We start from the raw sequence: 27,306 nt of genomic DNA, 5'->3' as shown, positions 1-27,306 counted from the left end.
ATAGCTTATTTAAAGCATTAAATGTCAGGAATGGAATGGCTTTAATTTGAAGCAGTGATCTCAGCATGTGAACAGGGATTAGAGCAGTCTGTGCTGGAATGACAGCCAGCTGTAAACTCTGTGGTGACCTTCCAGTGTAGCAATCTTTGAGGTATTCCTCTGTGAAGGGAGGACTGACTTTTATACGAGCAACTGGATAGAAGCAAGGGCCCGGATGCAGGGACAGGAAGGAAGCCGGCCTACAGACACTGACCTAGAGTCCATTGCTCCTCATTCAGTGACTTGACAGTCATATAACCTCCTTTCTTTAGTTACATGTCTTTAAAATGACCATGGTGATCCCAAGGGGGTGACTTTAAATAAAACCTGTGTTAACAGTGTCCCTCTGCTAGTTTCCCATTGAGTGAAAAGCCTCTCCAAGTTGAGACCTTCTCAGATCCAGACTTTGACCCCTGCATAGACAGACTCTCCATTCCTGTTTAGCAATAAAGAAGTTTCAGAAATTTGAGTGTTCAGCCATCATCAATCCCTAAGACTAAACTAAATGCCAGAGAGGTAAACTGAGGCAAGATGGAAAATCAGAGAAATTTTTTAAAGGACACAGAAAGAGAAAGGAGCCCCTCAATTTAGAGTGTAGTTGAATTCTCTCACCAACCAAGAGTCAAGAGTTTTGACTTAACAGAATTTGCCATGAAGAGTGCCTGCAAAGAGGATATTCCTTTGTATATGTTTCAGGCCAATGGTAAGGTGGCAGAGTCATGTGACCTGGCAGTTAAATCCCCCTGCCCTAACCACTGCACCTCAGAGAACACCTAGGGTCCCATCACTTTGTTCCCTCCCAGGCCATATATGAAGGAAGAACAAGGACAGGAAAGTATCTTAAAAACCCTATGAAGAATGTAACTTCTGAAGTCACACATATCACCTATTGTGGAAGACGCTGTTATCATCTCTTTGGAGAAGCCAGACCTATTTCTTGGGTATATACTGCCCTTCTCCTACGAACCTAAATTTAATGCCCACACTGAAATCCTGTTAAAGGTCTCCTAAAAAAGCTCCAACAATTCCAATGCTGCTTCCAAAGGGAGAAAGTAAATGAAAGGAATTACCGATGCGCATTCTAGAAAAAGGATCCGGGAAAGGATCCGGGACTCACGAACCTTTCAGATAGTTTCCAGCCTGGTGCGAGCATCTCCTCGAAACTTTGTAGCAAGGATGATGTCCTAGGAGAGAAACAGAAACAAACAATGGATTCCTAGGAAACAAGTGTGTGCCAGATGCATGGCTGGCTGTCTGCCTGCCAGCGCGCACCTCCGTGTCACTGCTTCTTCCTCCTCCCTCAGAGCTATTCGCGCACACCCAGAACATTAATGATTATGTAAGATTTGCTGGAACTGTCATTGAAAATCTGAATGGAATTTACCCATAGCTGCACGCTCCCAGAATCTGGTGACCAGTACCTTTCTCTTCCCACTTCCACACTTCTACGGCCTTTATTAATTTAGGCACTTGTGTTCTAACTCCCCAAAGTTACCTATCGACTCGTCAAACTCATCGATGTACAAGGTCATATGACACACACGTTTACTCTTCTCTGAAGGTCCGTAAGTGGCCTCCACTGTTACACACAGAGAGCTGGCATCCTGGGCAGTGAGAACTGTAGACGATGCCCAGAGAGGCTTTCCTGTGTTTTAGAGGATTGGATGTGAGTGTATCTGTGTGTGAAGGGAGAGGACGGAAGGTCCAAAGCCCAAGCACAGGGGACCAAGGAAAAGATCTTTTCCGTATTTCAGAACAGGGTAAACCAAGGTCAGTTTTATACACAGATCATGGGAGTTTTTGCAGACAGGTAATAGAAAATTTGAGGATAGCCTGAGAATACTTTGTAAACAGCCATTTTGTGACCATGTTCAGATTCAGCATCCTGATCCCAGGGCAGAAATAAAAACTATTGATAGCTCCATGAGAAGCTTTGGTCACGCTGTCAATAGTTTTTATCTCCTCATTTCCGTGGTTTTATTTCCTTAGTCCCTTATTCCCATAGCCAGTAGAAGGAGCGGGTGGCAGAGGAGCCCGTTCTCCCCTGCAGATCCAGACCCTCCTTGAGTCTGCTGGAGTATGGGATAGCACGATGCTTCTGAGCGGTCACACCAGCTCTTCCCACTTCTGCTTGCCAGCCTTCTGAACTGAAACTTCTCTGACCCACCTTGTTCCTCTGAAGCACCTGAGTCTCTGGGAGCCAAAGGGCCCAAAGCCCAGGTTACAGCCACTTCCTCTTTTCTTTGAAAAGTAGCATCATTAGAACATAATTTAAGAGACTTGTCCTGTTGCATGAGATTTAGTTGACTTATTAAGATTTAGTTTAGATGGGTTGGCATTAATACATTTTTTTCATAGAACCTGGTGCCTTGTAAGGAATGGATTTAATCCATGGTCCAGAATTATCAAAATTGTAGAAGGAAGTTCTAGCTAGAGAAGACCCAGTTATATGTGACTTGTATAAATAGTGGGGAATGCCTGGAGGAATGGATAAACCACAGAACCTTTGCAGTGCTTGAATTCTCCCACCGTGATACAGACAGAATATACCTGCACACGGGTAGGGATGAACGTAAATTTAAGTATGCCCTTTTCTAGATGGGAAATGTTGCCGATTTAGTTGCTACTTTGAATTAGGTGATCTATAATGGATGGTTAGTATGAATTCTGAGCTTATTGCTCAGGTAAGGACACTGAACTGTTTCTTAGTCATACAAGAGTCAGTGGGGGACTGGGGAGACAGCTTAGCTGATAGAGAGTTTACCTCAAACCCATGAAGCACTGGGTTCAATCCCCAGCCCCACCTAAACAAGACATGGTGGTGCACGCCTCTAATCCCAGCACATTGGGGGGTGAAAGCAGAAGAAATCAGAAGTTCAAGGTTATCCTTGACCATATACAAATTCCTAACCAGCCTGGGATCCATGAACCCCCATCTCCAAAAGACAAAAAGCGAATAGATCTTATAGGCAGTGCAGATCACTGTGTGGCGTATTAGAGCATTAGTCACTGGCTAGCCCAACTGTCTTTGAGTAAAAGCCTGAGAAAATCAACACTAAGTCGTCACTTGAAGTAGTATAAGGCTGTGTGTGTGTGTGTGTGTGTGTGTGTGTGTGTGTGTGTGTGTGTGTGTGTGTGTGTGAGAGAGAGAGAGAGAGAGAGAGAGAGAGAGAGAGAGAGAGAATCACATAGAGCCAGCTATCAGCTGTCATGGTTTTGCAAGTTGGAGGCATGAAACAGACTGGTTTGCCTGCCTAGGGCACATGGCTTTGAGGTCACGCCGATGGCTACATAGTGCTCACCCTGTCCAGTCTTAAAAGGGCCTGGGCATTGCTCTTGAGCTGCATCAGAACACTCTTCCCTAAGGTGACTGTCGGACTCCATTTGAATAAAAAAAAAACTTCTCTGGAGGTTTCTCAAGGATCCCGGTGAATGTTCAAAGTTCTGCAGGGCTGTTAACAGGATGCTAAATTGATTACCAGGCTGCCGAGGTGGCCTTTAAACTGTTCATTCAGCACACGTTCTCCTTGACTAACCTGGGCTGGGCTGAAGGACTTTTTGTGAACCAATGTAAAAACAAGCAGGGTATTATGGACTTTTACTTAACAGAACTGGGGGTGGGGGTGGGGTTGCACATACTCAGATTTGTGAAAGGACATTTAATAAGTATGACATAAAGGGGGCATTTTCTGAAAGAAGAAAGTCTTTCTGCTTGGAGCCAATGGATGTGAAGCTGGGCTGCTTTGATTTGCATAATTGCCACCTCACCTTCAAAAGGTGCTGCTTCTCTCCAGCTATAGATCCACAGAAGGTATCTCATTTGTGTAGCAAACAGCTGTGGCGAGCTTCCTCAGAGGCCCAGGTGGACATCTATGGACATCTGGCCGGGAGAAGGGAAGGAGGAAGGCAAAGCCAGATGCTGTAGGGTAGGGAGGGGCAGAATGATTCCTCAGAAGGACAGGCAAGGCCAAGTGCATTGCCATCCTTTGTGTCCGCCACGAATATAAGATTACTGAGCATAGGTTGTCTGTCCCAGCAGCTCTAGGACGTGGGGCACAGGAGAGCAGTTTTCAGCAGGGTACAGCCTGCTATTCTTTTCCAGGCATGCTCAGTTCCTGTAGGCTCTACAGCACTGATCTTTTCCAGATGTTTCTTTTTCCCCCTCTGGCTATTACTAGTCTCAGTTCATCTTGCCCTTTCAATAAATCTGAGATAAAATTCTGGTAGGGTCTCAAGCATGTTAGAATCACTCGGCAGTAGGGACCGATTTAGTATCAGACCATAGAGCTCTAACTATAATATCCCCCCTTGCCAGGGAATAGCACTGATACTGTTCAAACTGCACGGAGGAATAAAAGGCAAGAGTCTCCTTACGAAAGTTCATTGTAATAAGGTGCAGTGGTTAGTGACAGCCTGTGTGTAGAACTTACGGTTTCAAATCACTTTATTTATAGTTCCATCTGTAATACCAGCCAAGTCTGTGAATTACATATTGCTTTTGTCTTCATTTTATAGATAAGCAAATGGATACTTGAGATTTTTTCCCCCTTAAGGTCCTATAAATAATAAATAGAACTAAATCTAAACTAAGACTCAAAAAACCTGAGCAGTTTACATCGTCCATCGCTAAATTTACCACAAGGCCTGGACTCCATCCTCCTTTCCATATAAAAATGATATAAGGAAAAGGGAGGCAGCTGGAAAATACATTTCTTAAAGAATGTAACCTTTCTTGGTTATAGGAGAATGTAACAATATCCAGCCAGATATTTCTTTCCATTGGGTGTTTTCCTTTCGGGTATTTTACTTGGGGCCCCTCACCCTGGTGTAGGTGTTTAAACAAGGCCCTGTAAAACTAATCTGTATAAGACAGATAGGCTGGTGGGAGCGGTCTAGCCACCCCTGAGCTAAGATGACTTCCTCTGAGCCAGTGGTAGAAGCCAGGTGGGGAGCAGAGGACAGGATGGCTGCTGTTGTCTATGTCCTGCCGCCCTTTGCCCTTTTATCTCCTGCCTGTCAGCATTTCCCAAAGCCAGAGAGGCCTTTAGCTCCCAGCAGCTTGGTTAGAGAGCCAGCCATGCATAAGGGCCCTCTGCCTATCCTGCCCTACTTTCCTTAGAGGCCCGTCCTGGCGCTGGTGAAGTTTTGCTTTGTGAACAGGAAGACCCTTCCAAACGCTTGCACAGCATCTGTATCACTAGCCTGAAAAATAACAATCAGAAGACTTCTCACGAATTGGGGCGTATAAAAATCCAAGACAGAGAGTGTCGAAAATGTCACCCCCAGATGTAGTGCGCGTATGCCCCCATGAACGGCTGCCCCTCACTGCCGCGCACTCCAGAGCACCTTTCCTGCGCTGGGCCCCACCTGCCCGGTCGCCTCCACCCGTAGCGGCCCCTCGGGGGCGGACTCCTGCAGCCCAGCCCCGTGCGATTCGTCACTCCTGCGGAACTTTCCCCTCAAAATCCCTCCCGCAGCCAGACGCCCGCCCCGGGAGGTTCTGATCTCAGAGGCTTCCTCCCACTGCGTCCCGCCCGCGCACATCACACTGGTCTGGGAGCCTCGCAGCCTCACGTCCATGTCCGTGGCGGTGGCGCCTGCGGCTGTGCACCCCGACAGCATGCTCTCCGAGGCGGAGGAGCCCAGGGAAGGTACGCCAGCCGCTGGACTCCGCCAAGTTCAGCGCAGGAATGTAGAGGAAGGCGGGAGCCGGAGCTGATGGGAGCTCTGAGAGAGCGGTGGGGAACTTTGTCGTTGCCTGGCTGGACTTAGAGAGTAGGCAGCCCTGTCCCACCAGCCAGGCAGTTAAGGGGCAAGGGATCCAGCATCAGACCTAGCCAAGCCAGCCCACCAAGGCTGCTTTTCAGATTTCTCTGGAAAGGAGAAAGCGGGCTTTGATTGTTGAGAATACAAAACGCGCCTGGAATGGGCTGCCTGCCTGCCTGCCTGGGGACAACCCAAAGCTGGATTCCCAGTAAGAGTCTGAGGCAGGGTCCCTTTGAAAAGGGGTGTCAGGAATTGGAAGGAACGTATATTTCCGGCTAAAAGGAGAAGCTGAGCGAGGAGAGAAGTGAAAGATCTTTATTTGCGGAATATGTTAGGGTTTTTTTCCCCCTTTTATTTATTTATTTATTTTTCATGCCAGACATTCTGCAGTTAGTTTTCCAGGGGACTGAAAGATGTGAGGGGGCCCTTTTTGTCCTTTGAAACAGGAGAGTTTGTTCCTTTCTGTGTTTGCAAAAGCAAGAGTTTCATTTACTCCTAACAGAGCTGGTGACAGGGCTGGAAGAACTCCAACCAAAACACTATTATAGCTGGTGTTAGCCTGGGAGTTTATTTGTGTGTGAGTGTTTGTGCGCTTTGTTCCCTGCAACTTTATGTATACAAAAGTCCATTTGTAAATGGGCTGGGGGGTAGGGGTAGCTGGAGGAAATTAGTCAGGTGGGGGTGTTCAAGGTTGTGAAATCTGCCTTTCTGTTCAAGTCGCTTCTTGGGAGACTGCTAAGTCGCAAGTCAGTCAAAGCTGAGGCAGTGTTGGAGCAAGGAAAGTTCTGCATTTTTGCAATGTAGGCTTTCCGGTGGTGTGGTCGTGTACCTAGCTTTGTGGAGTAAGGGAAGCTGTCAATTGAAATACGGCCCAGGCATCGGGAAAAGTGACATCAGGGGGATTGTGTTTGAGCAGTGGGAAAAGTGACATCAGGAGAATTGTGTTTGAGCTCTCTGTGGACTTCTTGGAACTGGATGTTTCCTTGTCGCGGCCTCCGTACCAAGAGAACTTTATGCTGAGGGATGCTTTCTTTTTCCGTCTTGCACCATTTACACGAAGTCAAAAGTAGTCAAAGAGAAATAGGAGCCGAGCTGAGAAAACCATTCTTGAACGTTTTTATAATTGCATAGCACTTAGATTAGCATTTTCTTCCAGGGCTGTTATTCCCTGTCTTTTAGGAAAGGCGGAGGGGGTGGGGGGTCAGATGAAAAACTGCCAGGTCAACTGTATTATGCCTCCCTCTAACAACATTCACAATATCCCGTCCTTGACTGGCTCTGGTAGGGAGTTTGCAAGCTGTGTGGAAGCTGGTGTGATGGGTCTTCAGCTTGGCCCTCACCTGCCCTGCCTGCAGAGGTGTACGTGCCCCACAGGCTTTGCCCTTTGCATTTTAAAGGAAGCCCAAAACGTTCATTTCTTTTCAATTAATCTGAGCTGCTAGAATTTTGAACCGATATAGAAGTTAGGGTAAGTTTCTTTTCTTTTTTTCTTTCTTTTTTTTTTTTCACTAAGTCTGAGGAAAATTGAACTATATTACTTTATTGACCAAACTGATTTATTGAATCTTCTGCTAGGATGCATGTTTGAGAGAGGGAGAGGGACAGTGAGAGGGAGAGGGAGAGGGAGAGAGAATTTGCCAGCTATTTTATGAGACCTAATCCCTCACACTATCTATCTCCAGTCAGTTTCCTTACTCGTTTATCCTGGTTCCAATCTTCCCTACCTCCCTTCCTCTGGAGGCACTCGTGTCCATCCTGTGTAGTGAGAATCAGCAGAAGCCCTTCAAACTCTCTGAGCTGCAGGAAAATTGCCCTTGGACGCTTTGCACCTAATTCGTTGTAATGGTAGATACTCCTAACTCATCATTCCGAAGCCTAGTAAGAGACTGGTGCACTTTGGCAGGGATTGAATCTGGAGAAAGCATGGTCAGACATAGAAGTCCTTAGAGGCCCGTTTATTTGTGCATGTGCATGACTGTGGACGCATCTGACTGGGGAGATTGTTCAGCTCACATAGCTTAGAATGCACTTGATTCCGTGCCAGCGGTAGCTCCCAGCTATAGTCACCTCCTAAAGAAATGCTTTCATTTCGCCTGCTCAGTCAGTAAGTGACTGTGCTTAAAGTGGGGGTGGGGTGGGGGATCCAGGACTCGCTTGATCAAAAGGAGACAGAGTTAAGATATCTAGACATAGAGTAGATGGGAAGAGCCCAGTCCATTAAGGAGGAGGATGCCTTTGAAAAGAGGATGTCAACAGTTTCCTGTGGATATGGGCTTCCTGAGGAGACAATTAATATCCACATATTTGGCATTTAGTTGCTTCCTGTTGAGTACATTGCTTGATTATGAGCGTGGTAAAAATGAACGATGGCTGAGATCACTGCCGATGATCTCGACATAAGCACCGAAGGGCCCAAGACTCCTTTGCCTTGGAGTCAGTCAGAAGTTTTAGAGTGGAAATTCGAAGGCCATTATTGCTTTGTGAGGACTTGGGAGAGAACTGAGGGTTGGCTGGCGAGAGAGTGCAGCTCTCTCCACTGTTGCCCACACTAACCATTTCCCTTTACCTAACCTAGGCCTCTCCTGACTCACCCACCAGTCCTGCTATTTCACAACAAACGTGGAGGCCATTACACAACCTCCTGCTCGTAGACTGACAGGCTCCCCTTCTGCCACACTCACCATCATCCTCAAGCCTTGGAGTAGGTATCTTTGCTACTCCCTTCCATCTTGAGGTCCCGCACAGTCTTTCATGGCTCCTTCTCCTCCGTGCTTAGATGAGAGGGTAATCCCACACTCTAGGGTACTAGTTCTTGATGCTATTCTTTTTTTTGCACCAAAACCCTTTTGTTTATCTGAACTCTTTTCTTGGTCAACTCTTTGGAGAAGCCTTTTCTGGACCAAGCACCCCCCACGCCCCGAAGTCTGAACCAAGATGCCCATTTGCCTTCTCTCAGAACACTTGTCCCTGCCCTTGCTGACACACACACAGTACTGGCTAATCTTTCTCCTGAGCAGGCTCCTGAGCAAGAGTCTTAGCACCCGCACAGAAGAGGTGCCCATTAAACACCATAGAATAAGCGGATGCCTTGTTTATGAGGCTTCTCCTCATCACTTCGTCCAACTTTAGGCGTTACTTACCCAACCTTGACAATGAACCCTTAAACATACTTTGTTTTTATTTTCAAGACATAGCGGCTATGTAGCCAAGGCAAGCCTTGAACTCACAGTGGTGCTCCTGTCTCAGCCTCCTATGTGCTGGGATTAGATGCAAACCAACACACCTGGCCATTAAATGCTCTTTTCCTGCTACCTTATCTTACTGAAATCAGGTTGATTTTTGTGCTTTGTTTCATGAGGGTTTTTTTTGTCATTCATCTTTTTGGTTCATCATTCCACAAATGTGTCAAAATCATCATAACCCTCTGCTCAAATCTTTTGTCCTTTTAAAAGAACTGCTAGTAGTAGTAGTAGTAGTAGTAGTAGTAGTAGTAGTAGTAGTAGTATAGTAGTGATAGTAATAGTAATAGTAATAATGATAATAATTTAAAGGCCAGTAATATGGATCAGTCAATAAAGGTGCTTGCCACCATGCTGGATGATCTGAATTCAATCCCTGGAACTCTCATGGAAGGAGAAAACCAATTCCTACAAGTTGTCCTTTGAACTCCACAACCTTTACACAATTGCTATGGCACATACACACACACACACACACACACACACACACACACACACACACATACCCCACATAAATAAATGCAATTAAAGCTACTACCACCAACAAAACACAACTGTATTTGATACTAGGGACCAACATCTTCCTGGGTTCCTTGAACATCACCCATCCCTTGGTTTCCTTTTTATTTTTCTAGCTCTTTCATGGACTCTACTATCCCTCCACCCTGGACTCCTCTAAGAACCACCTGTGTACAGAGCTTCCCAGTAGACACTCTGCTTTGAACATTGAACAGAGACCTTCCATTCAATAAGTCTCCCATGACCACACCTCTTCCGCCAGCATAGAACTGATCTCCTTCTGTGCTTCCACTGTATGTTACATCCTCCTTTTTGGATTTCGAACTATAGACCTGGATGTTCTTTGCCAACTCTGTCCATTCCTTCCTTTGTCTTCTGCCTCCAACTGGTCACCAAGAAAGGTTTCCCACTTTATCTTCCTTGTTAATTCTGGAATATATCTTCTTTATATTATTATAGTAATCACCCCAGTAACTAGCAATGGCAAAAAGTGGAGTGTAGTTTCTGTTGTTGTAAACAAAATAATTGTTGGAAATTTTGAATAATTTATATATTCTCTGTGTTAGACAGTTTTCTGTCACTATAACAAAATCCCCGAGGTAATTAACTTCTTTGAAAACACTTTTTTAAAAGAAAACTAACTGTTTGGTTTTGAAATAGGGTTTTACTATGTAGCCCATGCTAGACCTTAAATCACTATCCTCCTGTCCCACCCTCCTGGGTTCTACGATTACAGGAATGTACCCTACTGAATGAACGGTTTACAGTGTTAGAGGTTTCAGGGCCTGATTGATGGAGCTCTTGCCTTGGGTCTGTACTGATGGCAGCTTCTCATTGAAAGGAAGACCATTAATGTGGTTGCTAGGAAACTAAAAGAGCAAAAGACAAGCCAAGGTCTCACCTTGGTACTCTTCCAGTTACCAGAAAACCCTACCATCTTCTCACTGAATACTGAGAGCCTTTAAATATAAGCCTGTGGGGGAGTTTTGAGACCAAATCCATAGCACTACTAACAGGCTGGAAACCCGCGATTTCAGGATGCGTCAGGTAGCATAGCCAGAGACCCAAGAACGGTCTGACTAGGTTGCCATCACTGCCTCTGACTGCTCAGATTTCTGTTACAGAGTATTTGGTCATCCTCGACCTTCAACATCCCAGAGATTAGCCATCTGATAGGTCTTGGCTAGCTCGAGTTCCTGCCTTGCTGCTGGGGGAGAAGGTGCTTCTGATCCCAGTAGTGGTTGTGGGAAGTGGCAGCCGATTCCTTCAGCTGTGGAAAGGAGGCTTCTGCAAGTTGTTGTTTGCATTACCTTGACCACAACAATCCACCCCACCACTTGACCAGCAGGACTCTGCTTCCTCATTCCTCACAACAGCCCTGTTTGGTTGTGATCTCTCTCTGGCTCTGCCTCAAGTGGGCTCTGTCTCCATGTACACCCATTTGGCAGAGAATACTTTGCCAGGCTGTTCCTTGCCCTCCCACACTTTCCCAGTGTGTTCAGTTTTGACCCTATGTACAGTAGTTTTGTTTGCCTGTGCTTTAGGAACTTTTCGACAAAAAGGGTACACATTTTCCTTTCCTGAACTCCCTAAACCAAACTGGGGTCACCTCATATCAAAGGAGCTAATGATGCCCTATCAAGGAATTAATTTTAAGTGAAGATGTGTGGCATGGCAGAATCCTAGAGAGCGTTGCTTAGAGGCATTGCCTTGGCCTCTACAGAAGTAGAAACAGTGCCTTCTGAATCCAGAGGCCAGGCCTATTTGATTTCCTTAGTGTTTCACTCGAGTGCTGTAACTAGTACAAGCAAAACAAGCGTGCACCCTTCATCTCTGCGGTCTAAGCAGCCTGCCTGCATCGTGAATTTCCCTGAAGACAGAAGAAGCAGTTTGGAGCTAGAAGATACTGAGTTATCCTCTCTGCTAGAGTCGGTGCTGAGCACCCGTCTCACTTCATGCTTGTGTGGCTCTCTCTGCTGCCTCGTTCCTGGAGGCAGCTGCCCGGCACTCTCAAGTGCCTCTGTCCAGCCCAAGGGCAGGAGACCTAGAAGCCAGCACAGCTGGCAGCAGATGTGTGGCTCCTACAAACCGAGAGGAGCCCAAGTGCAGGAGGTGCCTTCTAGAGCTAGCTGACGTTCTAGTTGATTGTAGTCACCGCCAGGCTGGAGAACACTGGAACATTCTCCTTCTGTGTAATGTATTTTGTACCTGACCGTGTGCTGTTTGACTTTCTCTGCCTGGCTTATTTCACCGAACAGAATAAGGTCAAGTCACATTCTCACAGAGGATGGGAATCCACTTATTTTTATGGCTGAAAGGTATTGCATTTTAAACTCATATCATTTCTTTATTTGTTAGTGAACACCCATGTGGATTCCAGATCTTCGTTATTATAAAGTGCTGTGTTAAGTATGGGGGGTGCAGGTCTGATTTTACTTCCTTTGGATATACACTCAGTAAGTGGGATTGTTGGATGGTGTGGTAATTCTGTTTCTGTTGTTGTTTGTTTGCTTTGGAGGAACTTCTGTACTGTTTCCTGTAACATTATATTCATTTATACTTCTACCAATAGTATTACAAATTCCCTTTTTTCCCTCAAAATACATGCCAGTGTGTTTGATTTTGTTTCTCCTTTTGCTGATAGCGATTGTCACTGAGGTGATGGCATGTCCCTATAGTTTCCAGTTATGTTTCCCTGATGACAAGGGTTGAACAAAGGCTTTGGGCATTTGTATTGAGTGGACATTTGTATTCACTTGAGAAATGCACAGACAGTTCTTCCAGGTTTTAGTTGGGCAACTAAACCCAACCATTTGAACATTTAACCATTGAGTTGCTCAACCTCCAGACATCATAGATATCTGTCTCTTGTCAGATAAACGGTTTGCAGATATTTTCTGTTTTGCAGGTTAAACCTTTATGGTTCCCTTTGCCCCACTGATGCCTTTACTATTTCATGTACTCTCATTTGTTTGCATTTGCTTTAGTTTTCTGTCTTTTTGGTCTTCTCCCCTAAAAAGCCCCATTCTGTTTCATTATCTGGAAGGTGTTCCTCTAGGAGTTTCATAGTTTTGCTGGCCAAATAATTATTATTGGGGGGAGGGGGTCTTGGTTATTTCATGGTGGTGACTTGCTAGAATCCTCTTCAGTAGTAATGGAGATCCTTGGGACACTGTGTTATTTTTTCTTACCATCTCAGCCACATATGATGTGGCACTTCCAAGTTCTCGTTTATTGCCTTGCCCGGTACCTCTCTTGTGTCTTCTCTTCATGGCTCTTGCTTGGCAGAGGGAATGCCAAGACGAAGCTAGGTAGTGATGAAGGCTGGTTGTGCTGCAATGCCTGGTTGTTGGTTTTCCTGAGCTTGACATCACACGTAATGCAAAAGGCATAGCATGCTCTCTCAAAGGCCAGACACGACCATCTGTTTCCATTTGTGTAGTCATTAGCCCAAGAGTGCAGTGTGCTGACAAGGACTAAGAGTAGAAAACTCGTTTTGAGATATGGCCCACTCTTTCTTCTACAGTGAGCCACTCGCTGGCCTTGCAGTACCTAGTACCCCACCTCTAAAAGCTGAACCGAGGTCCCCATATGCACCTCTGAAAATATTACCAGCCTGACTGTACACCGTGCCTTTGTTGCTCTTGGATTACGATGCCACTGAGCTGTCAGGAGAGCCTGGATGATTACATCCCCTGCTCCTGGCCATTAGTGATCCAGGAAGTAGCCAAAGGATGGGTGGGTGGAAGAGAACACAGCAGCCAGAAAAATCTTGAGATCCAGTGATTTCATCTGAACATGATACAGAAGTCAAAGATTTGCCAAACCTTTGGTTTGTAGACATTTCCGTTGGGGATTTATGGAAACAAGCATGGTACATGCACATGTAGAGAGTTGTTCCTAAAATAATACTGAAAATCAATTAGGATGAAATGAAGTCTATGATGTTTAAGAAAGGTCTGTCTAGCAAATGCTGTGTAACGAAAGCAATCCTTACTGCAAGCTGCATGTAGAATCGCCATGTTCGGGGATAAGAAGTAGCATTGCATCCCGGATCTCTTTATCTGAACATTTCATTTTGGAGATGAGGCACCAAGGCTAACACTGCCCACTAGGCTTCATCTACCCACTTCCTGGCATACGTACAAGTGAGGCTGTATGCAAACACAGGCTCTGGCTTCAGGCCCTGAGATCTCCTTGAAACAGGAGGGTTCAAATCTTTTTGTATAGGTGTCATTCACGACCTTTTGGGGTAGCTTAAAAATGTATATGGAATGTTTGAACGAAGGAAGTGTCCCTGTTCAACCTTCTCCAGTGAGAATAAAAGATGAGGCACCACGGAATACTGTTTTGCTCTACAAATAAAGCCTATGGGATCCCCTGGTTTTGCAAGCAGCAGGCCAAAGGAGAGGCTTACTCAGTGGGCTCATGTGTTTTCATTCCTTTAAGGATATCATTTAAGACTAAGTAGTTATTGGGAGTGCTGGCTGGGTGGGGAACTCTTCAGGAGAATGTGTTGTATGTGTGTGGGTGGAGAAGGAGTCAAGTCAGCACCGGGCACGGAGCATGCCACTGCTGGAACAGATGCCCCTCCCACAGCCTTACCTTCCCCGGAGCCTGCAAGCCTGGTGCATTCTGGGAGTCAGATCGTTTGTTTTTATGAACTGGTTGGGGGACAGCAACCTACTGTCGCCCACAGCCCCTGGCGATGACTATGAGAGAGTAAGTGTCAGATCTTGTTCTGATGGTTTGCCAGCATTGAAGAGTTAACTGCCGGGGTGTAGCATCCTTGTGAGTAATGACTGAGTGGGGAGCAAATTGATAACAAGTCCCGCTCTGGGAATCAGTAACACTACACAGCCTAGTTATCAGACTTAGTATCCTACTGCATGGTAACAATTTTTAAGATGGTAACTGTACTTAGCGCCATATATAGACCTACATATATCACTTACAGAGCTTCCCCTAGCTCCACAGCAATGGACAAGGTTTAGTTTAATAAATATCAAGGAGCAAAGTCAGATGGGGAGATCACTTGCTCTCTGATCTCCAAAAGGAGGAGTATAAAGGAAGGAGAGTCTAGACCATGATTTTAGTTCCTGAGAACGACTGTTTTACAGGGGCAGTGATAGACTAGTAAAGGAGACCTCACTAGTCTCGTGCAAATGGGGGGAGGAAATCCCAGAAAGAATGGGCTTTTTGGAAGCCAGGAGGATAGTCCATGGAAGAAATGGCCAGCCAAGGCTGAGCCGATGTTAGAGACAGCTTTGCCTTGGTTTGAGGCCTTGCGTGAAGTTGGGTTTAAGTAAATCTGGAGGCCAAAGCTTGAGGAGGCCATGACAGGATTGGAGTGTGCCTTAGGCATTCAGTTGGTATTTAGTGGGTGAATGAAGACTGCCCTGTTATAAATACCCAGGCTCCTAAGCTGCCCACCATCTCCCCTTGTGTGTGACTTCTAAGTCTTACTAAGCAGCGGGCCCCTTTCGTTCTGTGCATCCCGGCACCTCCCGTCAGTGTTGAGAAGAGTCTAGGTCTACAGACCGGGGGCGCATCACATCAGATGAGCTTCAGTGCATAAAGGTAACAGGAAAAGATAGCCAGGGAACGGTAAACAAACAAACAAACAAACAAACGAAAGATGGAAAATGTTCTCCCACAGGCTACCACAGATCAAAACCTCAGGGAAGCGTCTGACTTATAATAAAGAAACCAACACAGCTAGAACCAAATGGAAGACATACCAAGGACACGTGTGGGAGCCCAAGCACCTCTGTGACTCCAGGGCCACCAGCTCCCGGCACTTCCATGAGGGGTTAGATCATTAGACATTAGTGACTGAACTGAGTCTCCAGTTCCTCGCCGCTCCTCTTGTCACTTGGTTGGTTCTGTGACAGACAAACTATCCATATTGTCTGAGTTGCCTCATTAGCATAAACAGGTAAGAGTTTATTGTGAGAAACAAAATGTTTCTCTCACTTAGGACCTTTGTGACAGAAATAGTGAACCAAGAACATATAATAAAAGATGTTCCTATCACTTAGGAAATCCCCAGGGTTTTAGAAACTCTGGCCAGGAGCCAGAAATAAAGACTGAATAAGTATTTCTTATTCTATCACAGTGTCATACAGGTCTTTGTGCTCTTGAGAGTAAGAGAAATGTCCTCTCCTCCCTTGTGTCTAACTTCCTCTCTCCCCATTTATTTACTTCTGGTATAAGCTATATATCATGGGAAGCCACTGATGGACTTTGCCAGGGTGGTCTAGTCTTCGCATCTAATCCAGGTCTCTTTAACTGTGACTTTAAACATATTAAGCAGGATTTAAGAATACCTGAAGCATTCTGAAAAACTTCAATCTCGTCTTGTAATTAAGGTAGAAAACCGTCATCATATGCCAGCAGAAGTGTGTTACACAGCTTGTTCCTGGTAAGAAACCAGGAGATAGTGTTTGTGTACAGCTTCACTCAAGAGCTAAGTAAATAAGGAGGTTCACACTGACACCCCAAGACGGGCCTGCTGACCACATTCACGCAGGGAAATTTCCCCTGTACCCTTTATGAAAAGCAAAAGGAACAGCCTCTTCCTCCTGCCAAATTATTCTGTCAGAGTGAAATGGTACTGCATCAACTGCCCCCCCCCATTGTGAGGCACTTATGAAAGCATTTCTTTTTCTTTCCAGGGTTAAAATGAAAATTGAGTAAGTCAGTTTCGAAATAGCTAGTATGAAAATACACCCCTCCTCAGATCACAGGTCCAAACACTGGACTCGAGATTCTTGAGAGGAAGGTGATAATTAAAGAAGGAGCCACCCCGAGAGTTGTCAACAGAGGTGGAATTCTGGGGCAAATAGCACCTAGGAAGGGCAGGGGGAGGAAGGACTGGAACCCAGGATTGAACAGGAGGTCAAGGGAGGGGACCTGTGGGCAGATTCCAGAGTAAGGGAACAATGAGGGAGAAGTCAGGAGTGGGTGGGGGCTGGTGAGTGGTGGGAGGAGGAAAGGAATGGGTGGGAGCCGTTGAGCATAGGCTTGTGGAGGAGAGGAAGCAGGAGGAGGACAAAAAGTATCTGAAAACTCCCAAAGTGAGCAACGGTATTTACCAGGCTAGAAATCACGGCGACCTGGGTGAGTTCGGGCAATTTGCTTATTTTGGTTGATTTAGCAGGAAGCTGAGTGGGTGCCGTTGGCCAACGTACTGTGCCAAGTTGGAGCCAAAGGATCGGTGCTATTTAAAGAGCATAGGAAAGTACATTTCTCGGGCTGAGTCTGAGCAGGGGGCCCACAAAGAAGGCAGTGGGAATCCTGCTGCCGACTTGGGGCCCCTCAAAAGCCAGGGCTGGGTTGAGCTGCCTGGGATGTCTAATCACTTATTTTTACGGGGCTATAAAAATATTTCCCCTGAAAACTAGCAAAGGGCAGATGATCAATTAGCCCAGTAGTATGGCCTGCCTGTGGGAACCATTTCAGATCCACCCACTGTTCTGAGCCATCTGCTGGCAGGTCCAGGAGTAAGTGGCTGTTGGATAGATTTCAAACCAGAGCCCCTTGCCACTGAAGCCACACACCTGATTCTGGTGGCTGCCCTCATTAACAAGTCCGACAGGAACTCTGAAGAATTTGGGGCTGGTGATTTTTATGGATAGAACTGGCTTAAGTTATTTGGTCACTCAGCCTTAGTCCTGACTTCTAGATCAGGCCATTAACTCTGGAAGTACACATAGGAGCGGTTGCTTCACAGTTCTCTTCCGGCCTTGTATTCCTGTGTGCTGTGGGATCATTCCATCTGCGTGTCTGGCTGTGGGGGAAGGGTGCTGCAGCTGGCTTGTTTCAACACGTCTAGGGTTAATCAGGTATATTCTAATTGCTCCTGGGAGGGGCAGCTGAGCTGACGCCTGACACCGCCCTGAGGTTGCCAGGGGAAAGGTTCATTCTTGCAGTTCCTCACTGTTTTCTGTTCTCTTTCCCTAAGACGAATACTTAGGGGGTAGCATTACAACCAGTAGAAGCTGTTAGTATCATGTACTTTCCTGATACGGTTTAGCTCTTAGCTCTTGTTTCTTTACATTTCCTAGATGACTCTTGTTGAAAACATGCTTTGACCAAATCCTTTTGGATTGCTGACTGATTGATAAGCTGTCCTTGTTGCTTCTGTTTTCTTCATTGAGCCTGCTACAGCCTATGGCATTTTTGTCCACAGAGATGAGGAGTGACTTTTGGGTTTATTAATGGTAGAGGAAGGTTTCGAATTTCTTTCTGTTGCTGTGATAAAATACTCTGACCAAAACTAACATTAGGGAGGAAGTGGCTCACACTTCCAGGTCACGGTTCATCTGGGGAAGTCGGGGCAGGAACTTAAGTAGGAGCCTGAAGCAGCAGAAACCATGGAGGATGCTGCCTGCCCTGCCTTGCCTGCCTGCCTGCTGCCCGCCTGCCCCTGCCCATCTGCCTGTCTCTCTGCCTGCCTGCCTGCCTGCCGCCTGCCTGCCCGCCCATCCGCCCGTCTGCCTGCCTGCCTGCCCATCTGCCTGTCTGCCCCGCCCGCCTGCCTCCGCCTGCCTGCCTGCCTGCCCATCTGCCTGTCTTCCGCCCGCCTGCCTGCCCTGCCCCGCCTGCCTGTCCTGCCCGCCCGCCTGCCTGCCCGCCCGCCTGCCTGCCTGCTTGCCTGCCCATCTGCCTGCCTGCCTGCCTGCCTGCCTGCCTGCCCGCTTGCCTGCCTGCCTCTGCAGTCTGCCTGCTTGCCTGCCTCCGCCGCCTGCCTGCCTGCCTGCCTGTCTGCCTGTGCCTGCCTGCCTGCCTGCCTGCCCGCCTGCCTGCCTGCCTTGCCTGCCTGCCCGCCTGCCTGCCTGCCTGCCTGTTTGCCTGCCTGCTTGCCTGCCTGTCTGCCTGCCTGCTGGTTGCCGCAGTCTGCCTGCCTGCCTGCCTGCCTGCCTGCCTGCCTGCCTGCCTGCCTGCCTGCAGTCTGCCTGCCTGCCTGCCTGCCTGCCTGCCTGCCCCTGCCTGCCTGCCTGCCTGACTGCCTGCTCTCTGAGATCAGTAAGCTAAAGCTCAGCTAGCCTTTTGATGCAGCCCAGGACCATCTGCCTAGGGATGGCGCTGCCCACATCAATTAAGACAAGCGGGACAGTCCCTCAGACATGCTACAAACCAATCTGCTAAAGACGCTTGTTTGATTTAGAAACTTTCCATGTGATTCTAGGCTGGGACATGTTCACAGTAAGCATTAACTAGGACAGATTGGAAGAGAGAACTGTGATATTTAGTAGGGGTTCGAGTATTGTGGGACCAGCACTTCTTCTCTTACTTCTCTTACGGGCAGAATTGTCTGTGACTTTCCTTCTGCTTTTTTTTATTTTTCTATTCTCTCTCTCTCTCTCTCTCTCTCTCTCTCTCTCTCTCTCTCTCTCTCTCTCTCTCTCTCTCCCCCCCTCCCTCTCCCTCTCAATAGACCTGGTTTTCATTTTATATTTTTCATAGTGTTCGTCAGCCGGATTTTTTTTTCAATCTATGGTGCTTTTTTTTATAGCACATGAATGAGTCAATGGACAGAATGTAGGCAGCTACTGAACTTGGCAGTTGGCTGCCATCAGCCTGCCCGTGGACAGGAAGCGTTTAGTATAGATATGACTAACCATTTTCCAAGCTTTAAATAAAGTGGGGGGGTTTGGACATAATAGGTCTTTGTCACTCATTTGCTACATGTTGAAGTTCAAAGCCAACCCCTTTGCTACTTTACATATTTCCAGGTCCTCGTTTCGCCTAACTTTCAGTATTACACAGATGGAACTGCTCTCATGCTTTGGGTGCCTTGCTGATTTTCTTAAATGGACTGTGACGATACTGTAATCGTCTCGAGAATCTTCTGGGTCTGTATCGTCTACTTTTTTTTGTCTCTGACTTTTACCTCCTTTTCAGTTGTCACCCTCCTGAGGCTCCTACCTGACTTGCCTACACAGCAGTATAAGAGATGGACGTGGCCTGCACAGCTTCACAAACCGTGGACTTGTCCTTTCGAACGTCCAGCCCTCACCATGTAGCAGCATTTCCCACTCCTAAGGCTCCTTCCAGTTAGTCTCTTAGACTTCTTAAAGTCACATCCCTCCTTCACTCAGGAAGAACCATGCTGTTTTGACAAATACCAAAATATTTTTAGTGATCTTGTTGCCTTTAGCTAAGACCCTAAAAGAAATTTCAATCCTCCCCTTCCTTGCCTTCTCTTTAAATTCTGTAATTTTTTTCCTCCTTTAACTAAAAACAACAACAAAAACTCTGGCACCTGTTTTAAGCAGCATCCTCCCCTGTGTTAGAATTTAAGAAGTATTGGCTATAAAATACAAACTGCGACTATTAATTATCTTCCTATGTCATTCAGAATTTACTTAGGAGATATTTTAAAGAATATGAAAATGACAAGAAAGCTGTTTTGACTATAGTTTGTAAAATATATATATATAAATTAGATGCAACAAGGATGAGACAGGATTGTCCGCACAAAAGGAAACCCTTTCTTTTTGCATTCTCCAGTCATCATGTGCTGGCACTTGAGTTACCATTTGTCTGTCAAATACAAAGCCATGCTGGGGAAAGAGGATTTAAATACAAAATGCATGCAAATGTTGTTAGTTGGCTTAGGGTGACGTCAGTACCAGTTCCAACCATCTTCAGGGACACGGCTAGACTTCGTTTGCTAGGTTTAGAAGTGCATCATAGGGGTTGGGGATTTAGCTCAGGGGGAGGGCCCTTGCCAAGGAAGGGAAAGGCCCTGGGTTCGGCCCCAAGCCCAAAAAAAAAAAACAAAAAAAAAAAAAAAAAAAAAAAAGAAGTGCATCGTAAACATAAAACATAGGGTTAGGGTATTTGTCTCAGCCAGGGTTACTGTTGCTCTGATCAAACACTGTGACCGAAGCGAGTTGGGGAGGAAAGGGTTTATTTGGTTTCTGGTCTACATCACTAAAGGATGTCAGGATGGGAAATCAAATGGGCCAGGAACCTGAAGGCAGGAGCGGATGCAGAGAGGCCATGAGGGTGCTGCCTGCCGGCCTGTTTTTGGCCTCTTGAGGAAACCAGGGTGACCAGCCCAGAGGATTTCCTACCCACCACACGCTGAGCCTCCTCCATCTATCAGTGACTAAGACGATGCCCCACGGCCTTGTCTGCTGACAGCCTGACCTCCTGCACCCATTCTCTCAGTTGAGGTTCCCGCCCTTTGATGACTCTAGCTTGTGTCAAGCTGTCATACACAGCACTGCAGTGACGCCGGACATGGCTGACTCTAAAAAGTGTGCTGCTGAGTGCCCTCCTGTGTGTACCTCTTCTCATGCTGAGGCAGGAGAAGAGCAGTGTCTGCTTTGTTTTAGATTAAAGCTCGATTTTAAAAATTTTGAATCCTATGTACAAATTTTCATGAAGTAAAAACAGTTTCTTGGTGGAAAATATTGATCCGTTTTTTAGAAACTAAGACTCCTTTACCTGAGAGTAGCAGATAGGAATTTTATATGGATGCCTTGCCTGTGGTGTGTGTGTGTGTGTGTGTGTGTGTGTGTGTGTGTGTGTGTGTGTAACTTGAGGTAGGGATGGCTTTGAACTGAACCTGGATTCTCTGCAAGAATATCAAGGGCTTTCAATTGCTGACCCATCTCTAACCCTTTGCACCTTTTCTGATGATGAATTAATATATTGCAGGCAAACAGAAAATGCCTGGTCCCCAGTGAAGTGTGACTAGGCCCACTTCTAGATGGTCCACAATATCAAACACTTTGCAAAAACTTAAAAAGTGTGCTTTTCATGAGGTCCTGGGTGTTTATGATGGCGCTGGGCAAATCACCTGGTTTGTAAGCACTAGCGTGTGTGATGCTTGGTACTTAGATCTCTCTCAGGAGGCAGAATTAGACTGAACAGTCCTAACATAATTCATAGGCACGAGCTTAGGAATGCCTGGTAGGACCCTGTTCCTGGCTCCCTCTGAGTCTGCACAGGGGCCCTCAGTCTGCCCGTGCGTGTTTAAACCACAGTGTTCAGGACCCAGCTTAGAGCAGACAGACAATGAGAGGGCATTAAGCAGATTGGCTCTGTCTAAGCTGACTGAAGACTGTGGCTACCTAACTTCTTATTAAGTGGGAAGGTGGCAGAAATTGAAGATTTCTTTCATCTTTCAAATTTGACATAATTTGACCTAATTACCTGATGTAAACATATCCCATGGTACCATTGCAAAAAGAAGAATCTGAGCCTAACTCCATGTCTAGAATAGCTACAATCTTTCCTTTTTCCCTCCCTCCCTCCCTCCCTCCCTCCCTCCCTCCTTTCTACTTATCCCACCCCCACCCCACCCCCAAAGAAAACCTCTGTTAGAATTCAATGCAATTACTCTTCCGTAGACTTCTTCATGTGTTCCAACTATGAGAATGCCAGTCCCCTGGAGACAGTTCCTATTAGCTAAGTGAAATTTCAGGTAAAAAGTGCTTTAGGTCTAGAGAGTGGTGTCTGTTGATGGAGATGGTGTAACTGAGAGAAACAGTGCATTGTCTCTGATGAAAAATGCTTTGATACCTGCCACAGGCAGAACTCAGCTTGTCTAAGTTTAGACCCAGAAGAGGAAAGGAAATGGACTTTATGGGACTTTGACGAAAAGGCCTCAGCCCTCTAACCATATATATATATATACACGCCTTGAAGTTCTGCCCAGTCGTGAGTAATACAGGCAAGCCACTGGTTAAATGGCCTGAATTGTTCCTGGAAAGGAAATCTTTCCAAAGCTCTGGACTTTCCTAGGCATAGCAATAGCTGTTACTAAGACCTATGCTAATGAGCTAACCCTAGCTGCAGGTGCCAAGCTGTTTCTCAGCCACTCCTAATGATTATAGATAGATGGTCGGTAGGTAGATAGATAGATAGATAGATAGATAGATGGATAGATAATGGATAGATGGTAGATATAGAGATATATAGATATAGAAAGATAGATAAATAGATAAATTTAAAATATATAAACATCTTACCATATGCAAATATATTAACATAATATTAATATGGTCATAAAAATACAGTGTTCCCTTTATCACCAGGAAAAGGGTGAACAGGTCGCCTGACCTGTCAGCATTATTTGACCATTAAAATCTTGGAAAGGAGAGATTGTTAAGGCTCTGAATTTGGAAAATAGAATTTTAATCCAGATACTCTGCTGTTTTCTTTCCCCCCCTTGTATCTAATATTACTCCATTTTCTAATAGTGTAAATTTAATGGTAGTGAGGTGGGTGTTTGTGTGTGTGTGTGTTTCTAAGGATCTAGGATCATCTGCTAGGCAAGCTACAACCCCCAATGCAGATATAATAGAAAGAAATTCTTTGCTTTGTATATGCTAAACACATGTTCTCAGGGATTAAACTCCCTTTTGATATGAGCTAAATTCTCTAAACACTGGTTTAAATAGCTTATACATGCTGGTGGGACGGTGTGCCACACAGATATATAAGGACAGTGTGTGGGATTCATTGTTTATTTGCAGTAGAAAGTGCCTTGCGTTGGAATGTGGGTGTGGTCCTGGCATTTGTGTTTTTGTATGTTTCAGGAAAATAGAGGTACAGAGACACTTGCCATTGCCTATATAAAGACCAGCTCTCTACAGCTGACAGGTTATAAATACTGCATGGGACCTCGTCTCGGGCACCAGCATCTGTTTCCTTCATTCCAAGATCAACAAAAGGCGATAAAGATGAATGTGAAAAACGGAGGCAAGGCAGGCCGTCCCTTTTGGCAAATCATTAACTCCTCTAAGCATTTTTTTTTCCAAAGCAGAGAACTAGGTGGTATAAACTGAAAAATTAAAAAGATGATCCCCTTAAATTCAAGGGAAAACTAGTTAGCACGGATGGATTTAGTATTCCATTTAGAAACTGACTTTGAAATCAGACGTTCAGAAGAATTGATTATTTTATAAACATGATGTGTTCTCTAGACTGTACATTGCCTCCTATCTTAGAGATGAAGCCAGTGTGACTCTTAGCTAGCGCTATGGTGTGCTGGTCCTTCGGCTTCCAAAGGTTCCAGTGCTCAGCACTTGGTTGGTCCTCAGTGTAGCAGTCTGGGGAAATGGTCAAATCTTGATCAGGCAGGGCCTAGTGGGTAGCTGGATCATGGGCAGCACTCAGAAAGGATGAGTGCACATCTCCTCGGAGTGGACAAGGTTTGGTGGAGCTGGATTGGTCACTGTCAAGCCTGTGAGTTCAAATTCTTTCTGGGAATCACTTGATACTCTGCATAGACCCTGAGCCCATCCACAGTTACAGGTATAGTTCCTAGCTGACAGAACTTAGATACTTTGTTAAAACAACACAAAATGGACAAGAAGATACTTTCTGCCTTTTGCAGCTAGGAGACTATTATAACACATTTTTCAGTAAAGTATCATCTTTTCCAAAGAAGCAATTTTAATTGGAAGCTCTGTTGTTGATAAAGACTTAATGTAAGATAACTGGCAGATATAATCAAAACTATTCCTCAAGACCAAAACTGTGGCCATAAACCTTGTTAATCATTTGACTGAGTAAAATTAAATCCCCATCCTTTGAAGTGGGCCTGTGCTTCAGTCTTTTAGAAAGTTTATCCAGGTACTTTAAAAAATATCAAGATACAATTTTTGATGGCAAAACGTGTGTTTTCAAAGTATCTGGATGAACTTTCTAAAAGATTGAAGCACAGGTAGGGCAGGAATCTGACCGGGATAAGGGGTTAATTAATATTAGTAGCTTCACTAGAGAAAGAAAATGAAGTGTAGAGAGATGACTGCTGCCCCTTGGGAACTCAGTCTCAGGGAATTACCAGATATACGTATGAATTAAGTACACCAGGGGATGCTGTCCCGGAGCGAGGTTCACAAACAGATGTCTGAGGCAAAACTACTGTTGGAGAGGGCGTGGCTGTGAAGCTTGGAATGGAGTGTGTGTTTGTTTCCCAAAACCTGGTGCTCGGACTGCTAATTCTACAGCGAATGATCGTCGGAGATCCCAGACAGTGTTTAGCCATCCTCAGCCACATCATGAGGCCAGAAGCTTCTATGTTTGTTTGAAATCTTCTGTATCATTCCAGAGAATGCTTGCATTTGGGCTTTCTGACCTTTGCCCCCTGAGTCACGGGACTCACTGTTGTGACTCAAAGCTGCACGAACTCAGAGCCTTTGACAAACAGCAACACCTGATAGCAGCGAATAGTGTTGGCGCCTGACTTCTTCCCATTGAATTGATTTTTTAAAAATATTTATTTATTTCATGTATATGAGTACACTGTAGCTGTCTTCAGACATAGCAGAAGGGGACATCAGATCTCATTACAGATGGTTGAGAGCCATCATGTGGTTGCTGGGAATTGAACTCAGGACCTCTGGAAGAGTAGTCAGTGCTCTTAACCACTGAGTCATCTCTCCAGCTCTTGAATTAATTTTTAATGTTAAAAATAGTGATTGGTTTTGATGATCTTTGTGTGTTAAAGGGAATCATGTCAGTTTCCACCCTCATGGAACTGTAAGAAAGTAGGTAGCAAACAAAGCATGACAGTAGTATTAAAAGGATCAGGCTGAAGATGTGGCCAAAATGGATGGTGTTAGATGGATACTTTAGAAATGGCAGCATTCTGAGGGGAAAGGTGAGTAGAGACATTGACAGGAGCCTGGGGATTAGAGAGGAGAACCTAGCTGTGACCTCTTTGCCTGGTTTGATGGACAACCTGAGAACAAAGTGCTAAAAGCTCATGAGTCACCAAGACTTTTATCCCAGGCTCTTGTAAAGTGACTCAGATTGGTGTGAGACCCTGGCTGTTCCAGTCAGAGATGAGAATGCATACACCTGGAGGGGCTAGGGACCCATAACTGCCTCCAACACTCACACACAGACACATACAGACACACACAGAGAGACAGACAGAGACAGACAGAGAGAGAGACAGACAGAGAGAGAGAGAGAGAGAGAGAGAGAGAGAGAGATGGAGGGAGAGAGAGAGAGAGAGAGAGATGGAGGGAGAGAGGGAGAGACTGCTGCCAGAAGGGCTAAAGTTTTGTTATTCCTATTTTGTTTTGTTTTGAAGAAAAGGAGGAGGAGGAAGACTCCAAATTGTTATGATTTTTTTTAACTAATTACAAAACCAAAAAATTAAAATATTATAAAATTAAAATATTAAAATACTAGGGATCGTTGTTCAAAATATGGATGTAATTTTAAAAAATTTAATGATGACAGTGTAGATTTATGTCATGTGAGTTTTATCAACTGAACATCAGCAGATCGGCTTAATAAGTGGCAAAATGTTTAAATTTTAAATGGAGGAATTTGCTTCTCACTATTTTTGGTAGTGTCCTGTAGAAAACCTTTCCAGAAGGAGTGAACCATCACAAGTGAGCAGGACTTGTGTTGTGACCCTGGGTTGACCTCTGACCCTTGATCTCCCTCTTCCATCTCTAGAACTGGGGCTGATGAAAGAGGCAGAGGGCAGGGCATTGCAGGACCGGGATTCGAGGGGATTGTGATGAAAGCTATGGGGGTGGGCAGTGGGGGGCTGACTGAGTATCTGGGAGAAGACATTTATTTTGTTGATATTTGGCATAGGTCATAAAAATGACTCGTTTTCGATGTGTTACTTGCCAACTCTTTTTTTTTTTTACCCTGATATCCAACGTTAGAGAATTCAGCGCCAAGACAGGCAGGTTGATCTATTCAGGGGATGCCTTTCAGTTCTCAGAAGAAAGGACTGTACGGGTCCTTTTCAGTTGCTTTCCTTAACTGCAAAGAATGAGTGCCACATACCAGGTCTGTGTCGTCAGCATCCTGGGATTGTGGTTACTTTAACTAAACGATTTGTCTTTCTGGCTTGATGGGAGGTTTATTATTTTAAATTCTAAACACAATTTTAAGCCAGCCAGTTTCGATATGGGGGAAATTTTAAAACATTCCCTAATTAGTTCTTTCTCAACAAAGTAAGGTAAGTTTGTGCTTTCTTAGATTTCTTGTTTGTGTGCGTGCGTTCATTCATACATGCATGCATTCTCGCATGTGCATGCATGGGTGTGTGTGTGTGTGTGTGTCTGGGGGGGCATATATATGTGATATGTGGATGAGGAAAATGTGTGTGCATGTCTGTGTATACCTGTGTGTTGAGTCCAGGGTCAATCAGGACACATCCACAATTGTATTTTTGAGGAAGGGTCTCTCATTGTCTTAAAGTTCTCTGAGTACGTAAGGCTAGCTGACCAGTAGGCCCCAGGGGTCCTCTTGTCCCTGTGCACAAACATCATGAAGTTTGAACTACAACAGCTTTTTCTTTTCTTTCTTTCTTTCTTTCTTTCTTTCTTTCTTTCTTTCTTTCTTTCTTTCTTTTTCTATGTGGGTTCTGGGAATAGAGCTCAGTTCCTCATGCTAGTGTGGCAAGCACTTCAACAGCTGAGCCATTTTACCCACAACCAGGTTTCGATTTTTTTGTGAATAACTGTAAAGAATATGCCTCTTTATAGTTAATCAACACAACCCTAAAAAGTGAATTAATATCATCTCCTCAGAGTATCGATAATCAGTAATCCCTACCGATTCAAAGTACTGTCAATAGATGTTTTGTTTTTGATGTCTGTCTTTAGTTATTAAATGTAGAATTTTTTTTTTTTTGCAAAAGATGACATTGAAATTTGTATCACCTGTGTAAGAGTAGTTGAAGTAGCTATTGGTTGACAGGAAAGCACATCTTGTGAAGCCACTTTGGTTGTGTTTCCTA

The 27,306-nt window shown here is 45.2% G+C and overlaps 1 protein-coding gene across 3 annotated transcripts in view; it reads left to right on the top strand.

Moving 5' to 3' along the window:
- Tnfaip8 (TNF alpha induced protein 8) overlaps window positions 1-27,306 on the top strand; it is a 113,997-nt gene that overhangs the window by 68,245 nt on the left and 18,446 nt on the right. The window contains exon 1 of one of the 3 annotated variants that reach the window (XM_032885856.1): window positions 4,530-5,690. The exons of the other annotated variants lie outside the window; for them this stretch is intronic. Within the exon in view, the coding sequence (XP_032741747.1) occupies window positions 5,618-5,690 (73 nt within the window). The 5' untranslated portion in view covers window positions 4,530-5,617. Of the gene's footprint in view, window positions 1-4,529; window positions 5,691-27,306 lie in introns of those variants that run through there. 3 annotated transcript variants of the gene reach the window in all.

Source organism: Rattus rattus, chromosome 15 (genome assembly GCF_011064425.1).
Source record: "Rattus rattus isolate New Zealand chromosome 15, Rrattus_CSIRO_v1, whole genome shotgun sequence".
Lineage (NCBI taxonomy): Eukaryota > Metazoa > Chordata > Mammalia > Rodentia > Muridae > Rattus > Rattus rattus.
Note: the sequence above shows the minus strand (reverse complement) of the source record. Positions and strands in the feature narration are given on the sequence as shown.